General features: G+C 48.9%; 6 protein-coding genes across 6 annotated transcripts; 5 read left to right on the top strand and 1 right to left on the bottom strand.

Moving 5' to 3' along the window:
* The first annotated feature begins 6 nt into the window (after positions 1 to 6).
* Positions 7 to 777, top strand: DFJ58DRAFT_216630 (uncharacterized protein). The gene is made up of 2 exons (XM_041379292.1): positions 7 to 547; positions 598 to 777. Exons 1-2 carry the CDS (start codon positions 148 to 150, stop codon positions 603 to 605), a joined length of 408 nt encoding a protein of 135 aa, XP_041236284.1. The 5' UTR covers positions 7 to 147; the 3' UTR covers positions 606 to 777.
* Positions 778 to 3,159: 2,382 nt separating this feature from the next.
* DFJ58DRAFT_917973 (uncharacterized protein) lies at positions 3,160 to 4,834 on the top strand (the record flags this gene model as incomplete). The annotated part of the gene is made up of 15 exons (XM_041395562.1): positions 3,160 to 3,229; positions 3,301 to 3,310; positions 3,367 to 3,386; positions 3,451 to 3,483; positions 3,546 to 3,642; positions 3,695 to 3,723; positions 3,777 to 3,807; positions 3,862 to 3,894; positions 3,954 to 4,021; positions 4,073 to 4,127; positions 4,180 to 4,278; positions 4,325 to 4,441; positions 4,495 to 4,535; positions 4,589 to 4,614; positions 4,663 to 4,834. The coding sequence occupies exons 5-15, from the start codon at positions 3,555 to 3,557 to the stop codon at positions 4,832 to 4,834; spliced, it is 759 nt and encodes a 252-aa protein (XP_041236285.1). The 5' UTR covers positions 3,160 to 3,229; positions 3,301 to 3,310; positions 3,367 to 3,386; positions 3,451 to 3,483; positions 3,546 to 3,554.
* Positions 4,835 to 6,835: 2,001 nt separating this feature from the next.
* DFJ58DRAFT_710690 (uncharacterized protein) lies at positions 6,836 to 7,440 on the top strand (the record flags this gene model as incomplete). The annotated part of the gene is made up of 2 exons (XM_041383824.1): positions 6,836 to 7,345; positions 7,396 to 7,440. Coding segments are annotated over 2 exons (555 nt in total), but the record flags the coding sequence as incomplete, so codon positions are not given.
* Positions 7,441 to 9,733: 2,293 nt separating this feature from the next.
* Positions 9,734 to 10,602, bottom strand: DFJ58DRAFT_216738 (uncharacterized protein). Its single transcript, XM_041379293.1, has one exon. The coding sequence runs from the start codon at positions 10,440 to 10,442 to the stop codon at positions 9,888 to 9,890; it is 555 nt and encodes a 184-aa protein (XP_041236287.1). The 5' UTR covers positions 10,443 to 10,602; the 3' UTR covers positions 9,734 to 9,887.
* Positions 10,603 to 10,833: 231 nt separating this feature from the next.
* DFJ58DRAFT_821339 (WD40-repeat-containing domain protein) lies at positions 10,834 to 13,280 on the top strand. Its single transcript, XM_041392018.1, has 6 exons — positions 10,834 to 11,125; positions 11,174 to 11,273; positions 11,361 to 11,697; positions 11,752 to 12,185; positions 12,247 to 12,419; positions 12,484 to 13,280. The coding sequence occupies exons 1-6, from the start codon at positions 11,049 to 11,051 to the stop codon at positions 12,923 to 12,925; spliced, it is 1,563 nt and encodes a 520-aa protein (XP_041236288.1). The 5' UTR covers positions 10,834 to 11,048; the 3' UTR covers positions 12,926 to 13,280.
* A 2,302-nt stretch (positions 13,281 to 15,582) lies between these two features.
* DFJ58DRAFT_821341 (uncharacterized protein) lies at positions 15,583 to 17,197 on the top strand. Its single transcript, XM_041392019.1, has 8 exons — positions 15,583 to 15,667; positions 15,693 to 15,720; positions 15,773 to 15,824; positions 15,876 to 15,972; positions 15,999 to 16,230; positions 16,287 to 16,327; positions 16,359 to 16,524; positions 16,553 to 17,197. The coding sequence occupies exons 1-8, from the start codon at positions 15,593 to 15,595 to the stop codon at positions 16,837 to 16,839; spliced, it is 978 nt and encodes a 325-aa protein (XP_041236289.1). The 5' UTR covers positions 15,583 to 15,592; the 3' UTR covers positions 16,840 to 17,197.
* Positions 17,198 to 19,254: the final 2,057 nt, after the last annotated feature.

A 19,254-nucleotide genomic window follows, 5' to 3' on the forward strand; every position in this document is an offset into this window, starting at 1 on the left:
CAAAAATCAACCGCCAGTCCCCTCAGCCGCCGTGCAATCATCAGACAACGACTGCGTCGCCAGTCAACGCAACAACATAAACCAAACGACCGCCCCAAACCCACACACTAAATTGTGGCAGGTCCAGGTGTCAAGCCGTTTTCGCTTATGCCGTTTGACACCGACTGGCCCACGGTCAGTCGCCTTCTGAATGACCACTCGCTGGTCTGTAAGGGCGGGCTTTATGTACTCGCCGATTCACCTCCGCGTTCCGACGCACACGACGCACAATACGTGCTAAGCCCTCCGCAGGTCATTCCTGAGAGCTCGGGCATCAATAACGGCTACCGCGATGATGAAGTCGTCGCGGGCGGTAGAGTAAGGCGGAGAAAGGAGGACCAGAGAAAACAGGAGCTCGAGAACGATGAGTACACCGAGGATGTGCAACCCACATCCGTCAGGTGTCGCGGATGTCAGAAGGCCATCAGCCTTGACAAACGCTCCAGGTACTATCCTGGACTGTGGGTCAAGCACAGGAGGCAAGTGCCCTGGCATCCTCGAGCTAGAGGTGAGTTAATCTATCCTACGAACGGAATGAGTAACTAACTAAATTTATAGGAAGATAAAGCGCTAACCAGGAGAAGAGACTGGTTTTTTCAGTTAAATCCAGAACCGCGCCCACCAGCCGCCTCCTCATTTGACGCGAGCGGTGAAAAATTGGGAAGAGGGGAGAGTCAGAAGAGGATGAGGATGAGGACGAGGACGAGGACAGGGTGATGGGATTCAGCAGTAGGTCAGTCCTCGATGGGAGCAGATACTGTGATTCATCACGAACTCTAGCGTCGAACGTGCGATTCTATAACGACTGCCGGGAAAGGGGAGAAAGGTGAAGGTGATGGGCGTACCGGTATGGCGCTACGAAGGAATTCACGGATAATTTTTTATTTTAAATAATATGGGTGAGTGTCAAAGGCGAAGATTCAGAGCGTGCTTGTCAACCCTTTGTTTTGTGCACTTACTAGTATCGGACGTCCACGTCCCTTTGTTTACAAAACTCGTTCCAAATACAATTTCCCTTTGATGTTCTCCAGGATTTCCGTGATGAGATCACTAGACAAACGAGTAGGCGTGGGAGATGATGGTCCTTTGTGCGCAATCAAAGTCAAGCATGGTATCATGATTGACACCTGGATATCGCCGGGTTTTGAGTGCTCGGAAGGAGCCGGCACCACGCGCAGGTCTAGCTGGCATTCTTTGTCTTTGTGGTTGCTTTGTCTCTTCACCCGGACCGTACATTCCGCTCACTCCTCATTCAACCACCTTTCATTCCCATCATTTGCAGTTTAACGTTCACATCGCATTTCGGTTGATATCATATCGACAGCAGAATGCGATGTCCAGCTATCTATATCTTGATACATGGCATAGTCATTCAACAGCCCCTGCTCGGTCCCAGCACGTTGCCAGTCCATCAAATATATCAGAATCCGATTGCAGTCTGCGGCGTTCCGTGACCGGGAAGATGTTGACGACGGGCCCAGCTAGGCAGTACCACGTTGTTCACGAAATGATACAGGCGTAAATTGGTTCTGGATTACTGATCCCACAAAATGCAACACCTTAACAGCTCCCGGATATCGCATCATCCGACTGAGGGTGTCGCTGTCTACAGACCGAACGTATTCAATACAGCTATAAGCTGGTTTATCATGACATCGATATCTGAGGACTGGAAACTGGAGGCGAGCGTACGCGATGAGAGTGAGAGACTAGGTAGAGAATATATTATCTGTGTCTGGTGTTGCAACGACAGGACTCGTTCTTTCATCATACAGGTAGACTAGGAATAACGAACATATAGTTTTGACATTCCGTCGAGAGGCTTCGGCCGATGGCAACACATTGAGCTCGTATTTGGTCCGACGTTACGCCAGAGTGGTTATCACAAACGGAATCAAAATCTGTTTCTCTTGGACTATAGTACGTAGGTTCGAAACCTGCCGAACAACAGGGTTCTTTTTCTATCGGAACACGCGTGATTCCTCAGAGCGACTTCGCCCTGACTGAAGTGGTTGATCAAAATCTGTCTCTTCAAGGGACTGTACGAGTGCAGGTTCAAAAGCTGCCAATGAGTTTTTTCCCTTCCGAACACGCCTTGAAGATTCACTAGTCACTGATGGACAGTTCCTCAGAGGCCCATCTCAACTTCGTCCTGGCCAAAGTGGTTACCACAACGGAATCAAAATCCGTTTCTCTTGGACTACGCAGGTTCGAAACCTGCCGAACAACAGATGATTTTTCTATCGGAACACGCCCAATTCCTCGGAGCGACTTCGCCCTGACTGAAGTGGTTACTCCAACACATGTCTCTTGGACTGTACCAGTGCAGGCTCAAAACCTGCCAATGAGTTTTTTTTTCCATCCGAACACCCCTTCATTGAGGATTCACTAATGGACAATTCCTCAAAGGCTCATCTCAACTTCGCCCTGGCCAAAGTGGTTACTGCAACGGAATCGAAATCTGTCTCTTGGACTCACACTACCAGTGCAGGTTCAAAACCTGCCGACGAGGTTTTTTTTCTCTCAAAACACACCTTGAAGATTCACTGATAGACATTTCCTCGGAGGTCCATTTCAACTTCGCCTTGGCCAACGTGGTCACTGCAACGGAATTGAAATTTGTTTGTGTCGGACTTGCGCAGGCTCGAAACCTGCCGACCACAAGGTTTTTTCTATCGAAACACACTTTGACATTCACCGATGGATGGATTCCTCGGAGGTTCATCTTCACTGGTCTTAACCAAGTGGTGATGGAAGGTTCGGATATTATTAGCCGGTGCCAGGAACACGTCACATTATTGTCGACATGCCGGCGGTACTCTGTCCTAGTGCCATACACTACACTACCGCTATATAAAGTCCCTCTTTATTCGAACAATATTGAAGGAGGCTCGTCCCCTCGTCCTATAGGTGCGATACCCATGTGTCATCACCTACAATTACCGTTGTTAAGTGGGAGTCACAGGTGGTAAATATAGAACTACTGAGATCAGCGCGCAGCATCAGAGAACTGATGAACAAATGAGAAGGTTATTTAAAGCAATATCTAGTAGAGCATCGCAACAATCTTCGATATCTTACCTACAACACATAACTACAATATTTAGACCCAGTCAGCCATTTGCTATCATGGTCCTGTTTGTTTGACCAAGCTGATATTAGTATCGGCATTATACTGCAGTACACCGTCGTGAGTGATGATCAGAATCAATCACGGTAGCATGGCATTCAACGAACTGACTGTTTACGTGCACTATATAGTATGCTTCCAGTGCGTGCTACCAATGATTGTTATGCAGCAGCGTTCGTGCTGAACTTTCGTCTGAGTCGCTGTAGCATGTCTTTGGGTAGGTACCAACTCAGTCGGCGACCTGTCAAGTCGACCAAGGAAATTGATTATTTCGCTATTAGGTTTATGACTTTGCTCTCACCCTCGATAAAGATGTATGTTTTCACCTAGCCCAATGTCATGACAGTGCCCAGAGCCTGACAAGTGACATACAAAGGTCGCATTCATGCTGTACGCTCCATGGCGAATACCCAAATTGATCTATCTTGCCTGCCGGTACTTACAATTTGCATTGGTTATTACCGATATGTTTCGTATGTTCAAAAATATGCCGCTTAAAGCGAGTAGAATCTTACCTGTTTTCAGGACTTTTACAGCCTGGACTTTCTATTAAGGTGCATTGCTGTCCCTTCATGTCGCTCTTAAATTTTCAATTCAAAAATCTCAGTCCTGCACAACTTTGCTTGCATTCAGCGTATGTGAGTGTGATCCCCTTGTGAAACGAATACTTCTGTAACTGACACCCCTATCAGATGTTGGAGGAATCATACTGTTCTGTGCAGAATGTCAGTATCCTTTTCTATCCATTATGTTGGTGGCTGGCCATGGTTCCAACATCCTACAGCACTCTTTCTGTGGAGGGTTTGGGCAGTAATGGGAGGCAGATGGCTAACAATGTGTGGCAACCTTGTGGTATGTCAGTCTTCCGTAAGTGAAATGTTTTGTCAATAGCCCAACGTATAGCTCTTCCTGGTCCCAGTGACGGTGGCTCTTGCATTATCCAACTCTTCCTCCACAGGTGAGTTTCCTCCTGTTCGCTTATTTGGTGGTTCACAAGCGATGCGGTATAGTCGTGCAGTCACCTATTCCAAAAGTCACAAGTTGCTATGACGGCACGCGGGGTCACATCATCATCTTAGCCTACGCTTTGCTCGTCGTCGCAGAAATAGGTAGGTTTCACGGTATTTTTACATTGTCGCGTTAAATATTTCGTAGAAATCCTCAGTCTCATGTTATACCACTCGTGGAAGTATTATAGACAACATGGAAACGATATGCCTCTTGTGCGGGTTCTGGTCAAACATAACATATTTTACTTTGCCTGTGGGCTTGGTGAGTGAAACACCATTCTTCATAAATTGACACTAACATTCGTGGCGGACCAGTATTTTCCACCGCAGTTGTGGTCGTCGTGGTCATTCTTCCCGTGCGTGTTTACAACAATATGAATCCAACGTCAAACTCAAGGTCTAATCGTAGGCATCGTACATAGACGCAGTACCAGAGTAAGGGGCTATTTCTTGGACTGGACATATTGACTGACTGTCTCGTAGATTACAGTTCGTGATACACGGAATACTAGCGACACGCATGCACCGCGAACTGTACAATACAGCTCATCCCATTGAAGAGACTTCCACCGGGAATGTGTCCCTTCCTCTTGTTTTTGCACCAGCTTTTTCGGAGAATCTCGAGATGCAACCTAAATCCTTCTCTTTATCCTAGAGAATACTATACCAATGGTTTTTAGATAGAGAATTCTTATCTTCTCGGTTGGTAAGAGTAGATACTGCGCGTGATCCTCTTTCCCACAACTAATAAACCCACTGAGTTTTTTGCATTGAACACAAAACCTCCCACTTTGCAAGTAGTCTATCGAAACGTACAAACCACGGAGGACAATTCAGGAAAATTCAAAGAACGCAGCTTCATGAATGCAACCTCAATTGAATGAAAATAGAAGGAAGTCAAGCGAAATGGAGATGATTGTAGCGTATAATTGGCGTTGCATGTCATTTTGAATGGTAACCTTGAATACAAACAAAGCCAGTACCAGCCACCGAGCAGCGCATAGTCACACCAGTACTGGGTCGAACTGCTGGGTAGATGTTAAGTGCGAGTGCGTACTTTCAATTATTGGTGTTTCTCCCTTCTTCTTTCGTCTAGATTCACTATTGCACCACTGGGACGGTGTTGAGAGACTTGGTTAGCAAGAATTGAGCGCTGGAAGGAGGCGAAGGAGGGAAGGGATCAATTACCTAGGATGGCGCACCATATGGAGCTCGGATCCCTAGAAGCACCGTATGAGTTATTGAAACATGTCAATTGAGTTATAGGTATCGTTACACATGAATATACACTGATGCAGAACGAGACGCGATGGAAAAAAAACCTCCTGACCTCGCTGCAGCAGTCACCCATTCGCCACTCCTCTGCGGCCGACCCAGTACATTCCTCTTCGCCTGCTCCAGTGACATTGGTACATGTGACATGTCCCCGTCAGTGCCGAGAATCCAAAGGCCATGAAAGACGCATAAGGGCAGTCGCAGTTTCCCCCGATAAATGACGGATGAACGATCATCGCTAGCTCGAACGACGAGGTATTTCGTCTGTGGGACTTGAAGATAGATGTTGTGTTGAAGGACGGACCTCCACAGACCCAAGTACTCTCGCTATAAGCAAGGTTCTTTAAGTTCACCATCGCTTGTAAGTCGAGAGTAAGATCGCGTGTTCAAAACAATTAAGCTCTAAGGATGGTCAATACAAAGCATAGAGCTGATGAGGGCATGAAAATTTATTGTTCAATTCGACGAGGATCTTTTGTATGACTGGAAGTCGTTCTTCATCATAGGATTTCAGCAAAGGTGGGGGCGAGATGCCTTTTGCAACCAGGGCTGACTCTAGATTGAACTGTGCGAATCAATAAGTGGCTTGAACGGAAGCATGGTCACCGAACCTGCTGCATCTTATATGCCTGGATCTGAGCCCAACCGCCAGTTGAGGGGAACTAGGTTATGCGTGCGGAATCTGGCATCGTGCATGTAAAGTTACTGGACAAGAAGACGACAGCAGAACTGACCGGTGACCGCCCGCAAGAAAGGCACCATCATGACTAAGTGTCTTCACCATCCCTATTGTAGGCCTAAAGAAGTTCCAAACATGTGGGAAAATCCAGAGTTTGTCCTGGCGGCGGCCAGAGTAGATATACTGTCTTGACTTCTGATGGTTTTTCTGGAACGATCATGTCAGGCGGAGTTCACTTTCATGACGAGAAATGTACCCTGCAACTTGGGAAGCCTTGGGATCGTCAACTCATCTAGGAGTGACAAGAAAATTAGATACCACATTAGCCTTCTATGAATGACTTTCATGAGAGTGGTTGTCCGCCTTGGAATACCATGTGTACTTGGCGCACTTACACTTCACGCCACGGAGAGATTAGTCACCCAATGGACTGCGCGTATACCCCCACGCTGGAGTATTTGCGAGTCCAGGTGTTGCGGACTAGTTAGTACTGTCCGACATAGGGTACGTTACCTCAATGGACAGAAATCGGAATGAAAAAAAATACCACGTGTATTTGAGGGCGAACAATACAACTCCGAGAAGGGCCTTAAAAGAAAGGAAAAACTTCGCGCCACTACAACAAATTCCTCATCTACATCTGAAAGGACATCTCCCCCAGCAAGACAAATGCAAAAATCAACCGCCACTCCCCTAGCTGCCATGCAACCATCAGACAATGACTGCGTCGCCAGTCAATGCAACGACAAAAACAAAACAGCCCCCAAAACCCACACGCTAAACTGCGGCAGGTACAGGTGTCCAGTCGTTTTCGTTTATGCCGTTGACACCGACTGGCCCACGGTCAGTCGCCTTCTGAATGACCACTCGCTGGTCTGTAAGGGCGGGCTTTATGTACTCGCCGATTCACCTCCGCGTTCCGACACGCACGACGCACAATACGTGCTAAGCCCTCCGCAGGTCGTTCATGAGAGCCTGGGCATCGACAACGGCAATCGTGATGATGAAGTCGTCGCGGGCGGTAGAAAGCGGAGAAAGGAGGACCAGAGAAAACAGGAGCTCGAGAACGATGAGTACACCGAGGATGTGCAACCCACATCCGTCAGGTGTCGCGGATGTCAGAAGGCCATCAGCCTTGACAAACGCTCCAGGTACTATCCTGGACTGTGGGTCAAGCACAGGAGCAAGTGCCCGGGCATCCTCGAGCTAGAGGTGGGTTAATTTCTCCTATGAACAGAATGAATAACTAACTACATTTATAGGAAGATAAAGAGCTAACCAGGAGAAGAGACTGGTTTTTTTCAGTTGAATCCAGAACCGCGCCCACCAGCCGCCTCCTCATTTGACGCGAGCGGTGAAAATTGGGAAGAGGGAGAGTCAGAAGAGGATGAGGACGAGGACAGGGTGATGGGATTCAGCAGTAAGTCAGTCCTCGATAGGAGCAGACACTGTAATTCACCACGAACTCTAGCGTCGAACGTGCGATTCTATAACGACTGCCGGAAAAGGGGAGAAAGGTGACGGGCGTACCGCTACCAAGGAGTTCACGGATAAAATTCATCTTAAATATTGTGGGTGAGTGTCAAAGGCGAAGATTCAGAGCGTGCTTATCAACCCTTTGCTTTGTGCACTTACTAGTATCGGACGTCCACGTCCCTTTGTTTACAAAACGTTGTAGCTTTCGTTCCAAATACAATTTCCCTTTGATGTTCTCCAGGATGTGCGTGATGAGATCAGTAGACAAAGGAGTAGGCGTGGAAAATGATGATCCTTTGTGCGCAATCAAAGTCAAGCATGGTATCATGATCGACACCTGGATATCGCCGGTTTTGAGTGCTCGGAAGGAGCCGGCACCACGCGCAGGTCTAGCTGGCATTCTTTGTCTTTGTGGTTGCTTTGTCTCTTCACCCGGACCGTACATTCCGCTCACTCCTCATTCAACCACCTTTCATTCCCATCATTTGCAGTTTAACGTTCACATCGCATTTCGGTTGATATCGACAGCAGAATGCGATGTTCAGCTATGTATATCCCGATACATGACATGGTCGGTCAACAGCCCGTGCTCGGTCCCAGCACCTTAAATTCAATGTTTTTGCATTAGACGAAGCTGGGCGAAACGGACAACCCCTCATTTCGTAAATCAACTTGCTGACGGCAGTGTCGAACTGTTGTGAGATGTGCGGCCACGGCGACAACTTGGCTGACAGTTCTTCAAAGCTTCACGATCTAGTTCTTACTGTCGCGAATTCTGCACTTGAAATATGAGTACATCTATTACCGCCCGCCCGTCCCTTTGATCATATCTTGCGCGCCCACGCCATATCATCGGCTCCAACTCTGCAACTGTCAAGTATCCCGAGCGACTTACTGCGCATGACGTCCATCAGATCTATCAGATTCCGATTGCAGTCTGTGGCGTTCCGTGACTAGGCGACACAGGCCCAGCTAGGCAGTACCACGTTGTTCACGAAATGATACAGGCGTAAATTGGTTCTGGATTACTGATCCCAAAGAATGCAACACCCTAACAGTTCCTGGATATCGCATCATCCGACCGAGGATGTCGCTGTGTGACAGCTAAGGGAGACCGAACGTATTCAAGAATCAATACAGCTATGAGCTCGTTTATTATGTCATTGATATCTGAGGACTGGAAACTGGAGGCGAGCGCACGCGATGAGACTGAGAGGCTAGGTAGAGAATATATTATCTCAGTGTCTGGTGTTGCAACGACAGGACTCGTTCTTTCGTCATACAAGTAGACTAGGAATAACAAACATATAGTTTTGACATTCCGTCGAGAGGCTTCGGCCGATGGCGACACATTGCGCTCGTATTTGGGCCGACGTCAACGAGGGTTGAACGAGCTCGCTCCTGGTGCCCTTGCCTGCTACTGACTCCAACATGATCTTGAAGCTTAGAATCCTGCTGGCACAAGTTATAAGTGTCACCTTGTGCAGCGTGCATGCGATCAAGTATAATATCCGAGTCTCACTGTATGAAAACCCTTAGCTCACTGCCTATGATCTTTTTTGTATCCCTCCCCAACCTCACCGTGAGCCACCTCTCCCTGAGTTATTTGTGAGTATACCTTCCACAAGTCGCAACTCATCAATTGAATGATAAAAGATGTTTTCCAAATATTCTGATGGAGCGGGGTGCCATTTGCCAAAGCGTTGGTGCTGAATCCTGATTATATTTGATCGCCTCGACACTGTTCAGTTGCCAATCGGAATATGTTTACTTCTTTAGTCTTCGAGCAGCACTCACGTTTTACGCTTGACCTCGCCGCTGGCTACCGCCATCCTCTAGTAGTTGGTGGTCAACCGGTGCTAGCTGGACCAGCACCCTGGTGCACGATCCATCGGCCGACGACGGCAGGTGTTCCGTATCCACCCGCATATTTGCACATCGTGTCGAGTGGCGGCGTGGCGCCCTCATGACAGCAGTTCCAGAAGACTTGATCTCCTGATCTGAGACTGGGGAAGGGGGGCCGAAGTCAGTGCTTTCCAGTCGAATGGTGGTTCCTGTATACTGAGTCCGAACAGTTCACCCGACTCTCGCCAACCCTTTTGTTTGTCGAGCTCCACGAGTAAACAGAAGCAGTAAAGAGAACAAAATAAAAGAAATCGATTACGAAGGTTGCAATACAGCGAGTGGCACAGGTCTAGGTCATAGGCCGCGCATAGCCTATTCAAGCCTTTTAACTATACGCGGCTCAAGGAACGGACTTTTTGCTTGGACTTGGACTTCATATTCTTTCGTCGTTCCATGGGATCAGCGAATTGTTTATTCGCACAGATCCAAACCTGAACTGGGGTGTTCCCCACGGTGACTCGGACACTGTACCTTTCTGCATTACGCAGACGGACATATTATTTCTGTTTACACTTAAATTTGCCTCCTCGCAAGTACAAGTGGAAGATGAAAGGGACGCTTTGTCAACAATTCTGAAGTAGCCTGGAAGAGCTAGTGCATCAAAGTGCAGTCTGAGGTGACTGCCAGATACTGTTATGCGCGGACTTGTACTCCAACAGGACGTGGCAAGGCACAGTATATGGCATGATATACAAAGAAGCGAAGTGGTTAGGAAGGAAATTAATATCCTGGATTTCAGCCAGTATGGCGCAAATCGAGATATTACTGCATCCGAGGAAGCTATGGGGATGTTCTGAGAAGAGGCTTGTTGCGCTGGCGAGACGGTGATGGATAGTATCATAGGCCTTCCGGTGAGAACAGTAACAATACTCTCGCCTTTCCACCAACAGCCGCTCATGCATGCGGTGGTGGAGTGCTGAGAAACCATGCAATCATAGCGGAAGAGTTCAACAGATCAAAAAACTGTAGGACCTGGCAGATGAACAGGACAGCTGAATGGTTGGAACTTCGTGAGAGTACCTGCGGTACCCCACACACTGTCTCCTGTTACGATGCAAAGAGGCCATGAGTATTTTAATTATTGTTCGAAGTGCTCAAGCGAAAAAGGGATTACGTTCATGACAACTTGTTCGTTTCCGAAGCAGCTAATAAATTTCTTTCACACTTGTATTTCATCTCATTCCAAAGCCCTCCCCAGCAATGCTACTAGTACGACGTGTCCTAGACGACGTAAAGCCAATCTCTGTGTCAACGCAGTTGGTGAGGAGGACTCACTGAACAATGCTCGTCCACAAAAGTGATGTATTTATTCGCATTAAGGGAGGTATGATATTCTTTTGGGTAGCTCCACGTTCGTTGAAGGGGTACATGGCATGTCAACCACACTTGACGGTGATCGAGTCTGAGGAGGAAAGTTGAGTCACGTGGTAGCTCAGAGGATCCGGGCCGCATTGTGGAGTACCAGTAAGTCGATGTTCTCAACGTCACACGCAGGATCTTCAAGTTGCCATTGTAAAGGCTAGCACTCCTAGTTATGGCTCGTACCTCGTCGTTGCTGGTGTCGGCGACTCCAAGTGTCATCGCACCAGCAGACGTTACCATCGGCCATGTGTACGCTTTTATCCTTTCGTAGTTGCTCGCTACTAAACCGCTCTGCAGGCAACTTCGAGATTTAATCATATGTCCACGCGAGGCTGGCATCGTCAATTATGTTCATAAGAACTCCATTATGGAGCATGACCTTCATGCTCCAGACCTGGTGCGTTTTCATTTATCCTTGCCTTTATGTGATGTAAGGTTCGCAGGACGATTCTCATTCGTGGCTCCTAGGCACCAAAACCCTTAGCCGATCTCACATTTATCCCAAACACTCTTTTCTTCGCTAAACCTTTCTGATTCCCCGCACACACTTCTCGCAGCAGGTGGTCAGGACACCGAGATCCACCTCTCGCTTCACAGTCCATCACGTACCCGTGCGCTCTGGCAGTTCTCCCGCAGGCTCAATGGAAGCATCAACAATTCCGTCCTCCTTGCACGCGCATTCAATAGTTCTCACGAACCACGGCTCGTCGTAAGTAATAATGACTGGACAGTTCGCCTCTACGACGTACCCCTCCGAGTCCGTTGGGCACAGGACCTTAGGTGCTGTGGGACCCTCACACTCGAAGAGCCTGTGAATCATTGTACGTTATCATCTCCCGTGTTCGGAATTAACTCAACCCTGCGGATATGTACAGCCTCTATCTCGCCCGACGGACGCACCTTACTCTCAGTCGGAGACTCTCCTCGGATCTACCTTCACTCCCTTTCAGGCAACGATCAGCTTACCTTCAATCGCGTCACAACATTAGAGATCCCGTCCGCCATCTCCATCCATCCTAACTCTCTCGTAGCGTCCTTTAGCACCGCATGGAGCGCCGACGGCCTTAAGTTCGCTGTTGCTTGTCAAGAAGGAGTCATCGCGATCTGGGACGTGCGGAGCACAAAGCCGTTAAAGGTGCTGCATACGAGTCGTGAGAGGGGCGGTGGTGACAGCGAGTGGATGAGTGATGACCCGTGGGACTGGACACGCAGAACCTCACGTGCGCCAGGATGGGGCGCGCGAAGCGTCAAGTTCGGGTGCGGCGGAGTTGGCGGGCGGACAGGACACGAGGTGATGACGTATACTGAGGTGTGCATGAGTTCGGAGTATCGCCGTTTTATACTCAAGGTGATCATGATAATTTATACAGCACACTAACCTCCTGCACGTTCTCGACGCTCGAACATTCGAAACTGAAGAAATCATCCGAGTGCCCAACATCTCTTGCAGCCAAACTCCTCCTGCTCATACACCCGCCCCTCCCGCACTTAGACATTCAGGAGGCCGACTGAGTGCACGTGCCGCACGCCGCGATGATAGCATGTTCGTGATAACCTCAGCGCGGTGCACCGCCCCGGACGTCATGGATGAACGCATCGCCCTCTAGGATGTCAGATCGGATAGGTGGCAGTGATGAGGGCGATACCATGGACCTTGATGAGCTCGAGGTGGACTGCTTGTCACGTGGGGGCTCGCCACCTCCAATGAACTCGTACCGCCCCTCAAGCCCGTATCGGCCCGTCAGCCCATCGCCTCTCTCTTCCCAAACATACCGTCCCGCAAGTCCGCCGTATCGCCCTGCAACCCCTCCGTACCACCCCATGATACCTTCATTCCACCCCTATCGGCGCACTCCGCGACGAACGCATGGGGAGGAAGGAGAAGTCGAACGTGCAGGAACGGTGGCAGAGCATGAAGATGTGGATATTGCAGGGACGTGCTTCGACCCGACAGGAGGTTTCCTGTATGTTGCGTCGACGGCTGGTGTTGCTGAGTGGGCCGTGCGCGGTTCAGAAAAACGTTGGTGGGGGAGTGGACAGTGGGCTTAGGGCCCCGTTTGTGCCTCCCCTCATATGTTTCAATGCACACGTATGTCTTTTCACGATTTTCGGACGTGTTACAAATACTTTTCTGCGGGGCTGACCATATGTACTCTTGTACTCAAGCGGTTTGATCTACTGCTCTGTTTTGGTTTCTCACTGGTCATATTGTCGTCTTACTATCCCTTCTTCGTTATCGTCTTCTCATGCTCACTTTCTCACATCGTGCTTTCTCATGTCTGACCGTGCTCATCTCATGTACCGTACTAGTTGCATTTCTATATTCCGTTTCTGATGTTTGTATACGTACACACTCACGAACTTGATACCAACCACGCTAGTGAATTTATGATGTATCCATTTCTGCTGTGTATTGCTCTTTCGTTCTATCGTTGGGGCTATTCTGTGGTAGAATTTTCTGCTATGGGACAAGTCTTAAGCTACGGTCTTTGTCCCGAAAGGGGATGCGGCACAGCCATCGTGCACCGTGCTTTGGGCCTTTGGCCCAGACCGTTGTGTCCAACCAACTGACACGGATCATGTACTCAATCGAAACCCCATTTTATTGACGCTATCTCAAGTTCCGTCGGACGTCTCATGAGAATATTCACAGGCAACCAATGATATGACATGCAATTGGTCCCTTGCGAGATTCTCGCAAAATGCTTCAATTAGATCCTACCCACTGGCGCGCGCTCGACCTATGTAAGAGAGCTTCAAGTAAGCAATGGAACAGGGACTACTGATCCCGTTCTGCTACTAGGGTACTGCGAATACTACATGGTAAAAACAGCCATGACAACCATATACGGTACCGCCAATTCTAGCTCTCTGAAGGGAAACCTGTTGTTGTGTGTTGATGAGTGGCTTGTCTACGACATGTCATGCGTGCGGCGTGGATATACTTCAAAGTCCCTACCTCCTGATCTCTATGCCTGCCTCGCTCTGACCCGTGCGCTACGCCTCACGCTAACCCCCACGCTGTGCTCCTAACCTTGTGCTGTGCTCCCGGGGAATAGAGTTAAAGTTCAGGCGATCTTACTCCGCGATGCGGTACAGAACTCATTCTAAACGGATCGACCTTCAATCCTAACTGCGGACGTTGGAGTGGGGAACCCGTAGGTGAGGGACGGAGTAGCAGCGTAGTTTCGCCAGCCACTCAGTGTTCTTCGGGCTTTCGGTCGTAGCGTAGTGAGTGCTCTTCGCCACTGTTTGCCTTGCTCGTGACACGCAGGCACGCAGTCGCGGATACACCACTCCAACGTCTTATCTCAGTATCTAGTTATGACTTTGGCTGAATCGTGCATCCGAAACTTTGATCCAGTCGTTAAATTTTCCAAAACGTGGGTGTCCGTAGTACGTCACATTATCTCCATCGATTTAAGTTGGCGTGAAATAAGTCCTACGAAGATATGATAAACAGATATAGCCAGTTTGAAGAGATTTAGGGGCCCGGGCCCCGTACTGCACTGCACTAAAGTTTCACGGATATGATACCGATACGCTTGTACGGCCGGTGGCATGATGGATGTACGACATGTACGTAGCAACCATATCTCCCGGCACCTTTGAGTTATCCTTTTGCCAAGGCGACCAACAGACCAAGATGGGTGGGACGTACTTCTGCGATCAGGCTTAGCTAGATCACTTGTGGAACAATAATTATGTAGTTTCATCGAAACATTACGACCTGGACAGTCCGGATAATTTGCAAATCCCGCGGACTTCCGCTTGAACTCTAGCACGTAGGTTTCCGCGTACATGTTCGCGTGCAATTGTTGATGGGGTGCTGCCAGTGACAGTGCTGAAGTTGTGGCGACTGCGGTGTCGGGACGTTCACGTCAGAATATTAGGATGCGCGAGCGATCCGTCTATAGCAAACCGTGGATGGTCTGAACGACGAATTTTTAGTTCTGGAAGGTCGAACTGCGGTCCTCTTCTCAGAACTGAAGCTCCTCGGCCGACCGTGATATGCGCTTGAGCGACCCGACCAGGGGTTAGACCAGCTGGACCTACATCAGATCGGATGATTCATACACGCGCACCAGGCGCTTAGCCAACGCTTAGAGGACATCAAATTTGCAATGTTCGCATATTGCAATGGAAGGCCACTGCATTCAGAAGGTGCACATCTCATCGCTGCCAGGATACCGTCTGGACTGCCTCCATTATTCGAGAACATCTGTTACGGAGAAATATTGGACCCACAGAGTTTAACGTTCAACCGTTCTACCAATCCGAAAAGTGACGCAAAGAGTCGGCTAATTTCCCTTTGTAGCGATGCTGCGGGCTGTACATAGAACTATTAATTAGATTCCGGAATCCATGGATCGAGCAAATATTGACACGTACATACCGCCGCGGTGTCGCCTTCTTAGAGTTCAGAAGTTATACTAGTGGAGATTCGCGAACACATGGATATGGAGTCGTTAGTCAAACGACATTGGAAACAGGGTCGGTGAGATAACGGCGGCGATGGCTATGAGGCGTATGTGGAATGGCCAAACAATATACCAAGGCCAGGGCTCAGCGGCCCTCCTGGAGGCTGACTGACACTCAAGTTGGACTGTGACTGTCCGCGGCATTGCTGACAATGATAGTCTAAGCTTAGTAAGCGAGTGAAGCCTCTCGACCAATCAGATGCTTAGTCAGGTTCCGTTAGCCAAGTTCTTCATCATGAGCACCGACGAAACGACAATAGTAGTGGCAAAATCAAAGCCAGTAAAAAAGCTCAAGCCTGCGCGGAAGCAAGTGAAAGCGGGAGATGGAAAGAAAGGAGACCCCTCAGACGGGGAAGGAATATAGTAGGTGTCAATGATGTTTATCACCGAGGACTCTTTACGAGCGTAATTGCAGATATCTGGTACAACAAATGGGCTGGAGGTGACCGGGAAGACAACTACTCCAAGTGAGTTTAATGCATATTTATCTCTCAGTTCAATGTCTGACTCTGTTATAGCAAAGTAAAATCGCAAACTCGGTGCAACATCAAGAAGGACTCAGGCCTGACTCGAGCCAACACGACTGGTATTCGTTATTGTTTCTGTTCTTTGCTCGTGGGTGCTGCCCGTATGGATGGGAGTGCGACTACCTTCACACTCTTCCCGACCCTGATAACGCATTACCTGATTCGAGTAAAGATTGTTTTGCTCGAGACAAATTCTCGGACTACAGAGATGACATGGGTGGTGTTGGTAGTTTCAACCGACAAAATCGAACGCTATACGTCGGTCGAATCAAGGAGACCGGTCCAGGTCCGGAGACAGAAGATATTGTTACAAGACACTTCAAAGAGTGGGGCGAAATTGAACGCAGTACGTTATTAGAAGCTTCTCAAGAAACGGTATCTAAACTGCGTCCCCTCCTGCAGTCCGCGTGCTACAGTACCGTAGCGTCGCGTTCGTGACTTATGTGTCGGAGTTCGGTGCACAGTTTGCAAAAGAGGCCATGGCGTGCCAACCTTGACAATGATGAAATCTTGAACGTTCGATGGGCCACCGAGGATCCCAATCCGGTGCAGAAGGTGGCGGAAAAGCGGCGGCTGGAGGAGATCGGGCAGGAAGCTATCAAGGCGCGGATGGACCCTCGTATTGTTGATGCCATGGGCCGTCCGTGCATTAGAGGATGGGGATATAGTGGACGACGAAGGAGAAGTGGTGGAGGACCAGGAATCTGGCGAGACTGGCGACCCAAAGCCAAAACGGCGGCGGATTGAGCTGCCACCGCCACAAGAAGCGACGTCAGAGCCACCACCTCAGCCCCTTGGTCTGTCTGCCGATACAATGGAAGGTCTCAAGTACTTCGCCGAAATAAGGAGGCGGAACGGCGTCTCGTTAGCTGTCGTAAGTCCAAAGACAATACCTCCGAAACCATTGATTTCAGGGCTGGGAGTGGCGGACTACGGGAGTGACGAGGAAGATTGAGAGTTTGTTCAGTTTTCGTTTGTACCAATCGGTAACTAGACTGATTTCCGGACCTGGCCAACTGTCCTCAATCCAGTCATTTCCACACGCTAGAACCGCATCAGGATCTTCTAACTGATAGCCCTCGAGCGTGATGAGCGCTCCGACGACTACCCATCTCTGCCTAAATATGTAATTTGTAACTACCATTGGGACTACCATGGGATAAGAGCCTTCCTCTGCTCCATTAGTCGGCACACTAGAAAGTGCAAAGACGTTATTTGGACGTTATGCAAATTAGTGGAACCCCATATAAACCCGTGTGCATAGACTCGCATTGTCCCCGATCACTGCATGAGATGAAGTCATTCGCAAAGCAGATCCGGGCTTGGACTGCCCCTTCTCGCGCCCCCTGGTGTGGCTGTCAGGTACCTTGGCCAGGTTGATGACTTCGAAACTCCACAAACCACGAGGATCAAATTATATCCCCAAACCTCATGGCAATTGGCCACCTTACGTCTATCACTGAAGCTCTACGCCCATGAATGCCAATGGTAGCCCACATCTTGGGCCATGTTTGATAAAGTCCCGAATCTCTATTTGACCAATCTCCACATTATGCCAGTGCATCGGAAAACTTCGGAAATGAGATCCCTTCTCATGGCCGTACCAAGTGTGGGCAAAAGCGAGCTATCAGGCCGAATCTGCGTTTATGGACGTCGGTAATCGCTTGGGCTAGTGACCAGAACGAAGACAATAACCAGAAGATCTCGCGTGATCATTCATTTACATAAAGATCAAGTAGCCGGCGAGTGGGTTAAGTCCCGTTCGACTTTTGCAAACCGATGGCAAGGGGTGCAGGTGGACGGATGTCCGATTGCGGCAATATCCTCGACCTGCCAAACCGACATTTCGAGCAGCTTAGAGACGGATACTACGTGTTATTTCAGCGAGGATAGGCCTAACACAGTGAAACGGGGATCTGCGTGATGGGATTATGCAGAACCCGAACGCGAGGAAAGCCTCGGTCAACTATGAGTATTCCGCTGCGGGGAAAACCGCTGTAGTCAGGTCAAGCCAAACGTAATAGTTCTTGTTACAAAACGAGAACTTCCCCTTCTAAGGCCATTGCAATATGGAAGTGTACCCCGATTTTAGGGAAATAAGCTGTGATATCCTTGTCCCGCCGAATTCATCCGACCTGTGATCATATATTATGTAGTTATGTGGGTTCGTTGGCAAGCGTGAATTTGAATCGTGAAACAGAAATAGACGCTATGCATGCCTGTGCATGCAGGGGTGAGGAACATGTGAGAGTCAGCGCCACGTACACGTTGCAAAGTCGCGGCAATATGCGACTACTTTGGGTATCGTTTGGCGTTGCTTCGGCGGCTGATTTGAGCGCAACAAAGAACTATTCTAAAGCAAATCATAAGTGTGCCCTGCCACTGTCTGATTTTCCACCCACGTAACATTAAACTGGAAATAAATCCGGGGGCTGTGAGATGGCAGTATACTTAAATATCGATTTTCCACTATCATCGGAGAGAAGGCATGGCACGGGCCATGCTGCGGCAATGCAGCATTGACAGAATAAGAAAGGCGGTGTTCTTCTTGTAATACCACGAGCGTTAATAATCCGATGAACTGTGCTTATACAAGGTGTTCGTCGTTACGCATTGGTGCTGCTTGAAGGTGATTTTCATGATCTTGAAATGTGGCAGGCGAAGAGTCCTAGACTAGATTTCGTGGTTGGCCTATGTGAAATTGTGGATGAGTATAGTGGCTGTGTTACCGTTTTCCTCCCTCAAACTCCCAATCATCTACTCTGAATTTCTCTTCAGAAAGCACAGCCGTTTGGCTGGTTGGCTGGCTCATGACATGTTCGAGAGTATGAGGCTATCCAGGGAAATTCCATGTAGACAGACAAGGCGCCTTTGGGCCGTTCATTTCTCCCACTCGCGATGGTGATTGAACCCGCATAACTTGTGGGTTACAACCAAGCTACAAGTGCGATGGCACGAAAAGAAGTCAAGTTTGGCATTTTCCGAATTCAACGACTGCGCTGATATCTCGGTACCTAGACGGATGGCCAGATCTGTCAGATCTCAACACATCTCGCCAGAACCTTGTGAAGGCAGGCGTCTTGGGCGTCTCTCAAGATTTTGCCGAGGTTTGGTGAGATCCTATAGTTGCTTTGGGCGCTGTTCCAGAAAAGGACCATTTGCGGGGGGGCTGAGTCCCTATATAATGGCCAGTTATTGCTCTGTAGTGTAATACCCGTTCACCACTACAATGTCCTCTACCAACAACAATCCCTCTCGTCGTATGCAGGCGACATCGGTCCCTCACATTCATATAGAGTCGCCTTCGGGTCTGATCAAATGAGGCGCGCTCCCGCACAGTACGTTCGTTTCCATACTTTCTGTCATTGAC

This window comes from Suillus subalutaceus, assembly GCF_016647625.1.
Source record: "Suillus subalutaceus strain FC151 chromosome Unknown DFJ58scaffold_230, whole genome shotgun sequence".
NCBI lineage: Eukaryota > Fungi > Basidiomycota > Agaricomycetes > Boletales > Suillaceae > Suillus > Suillus subalutaceus.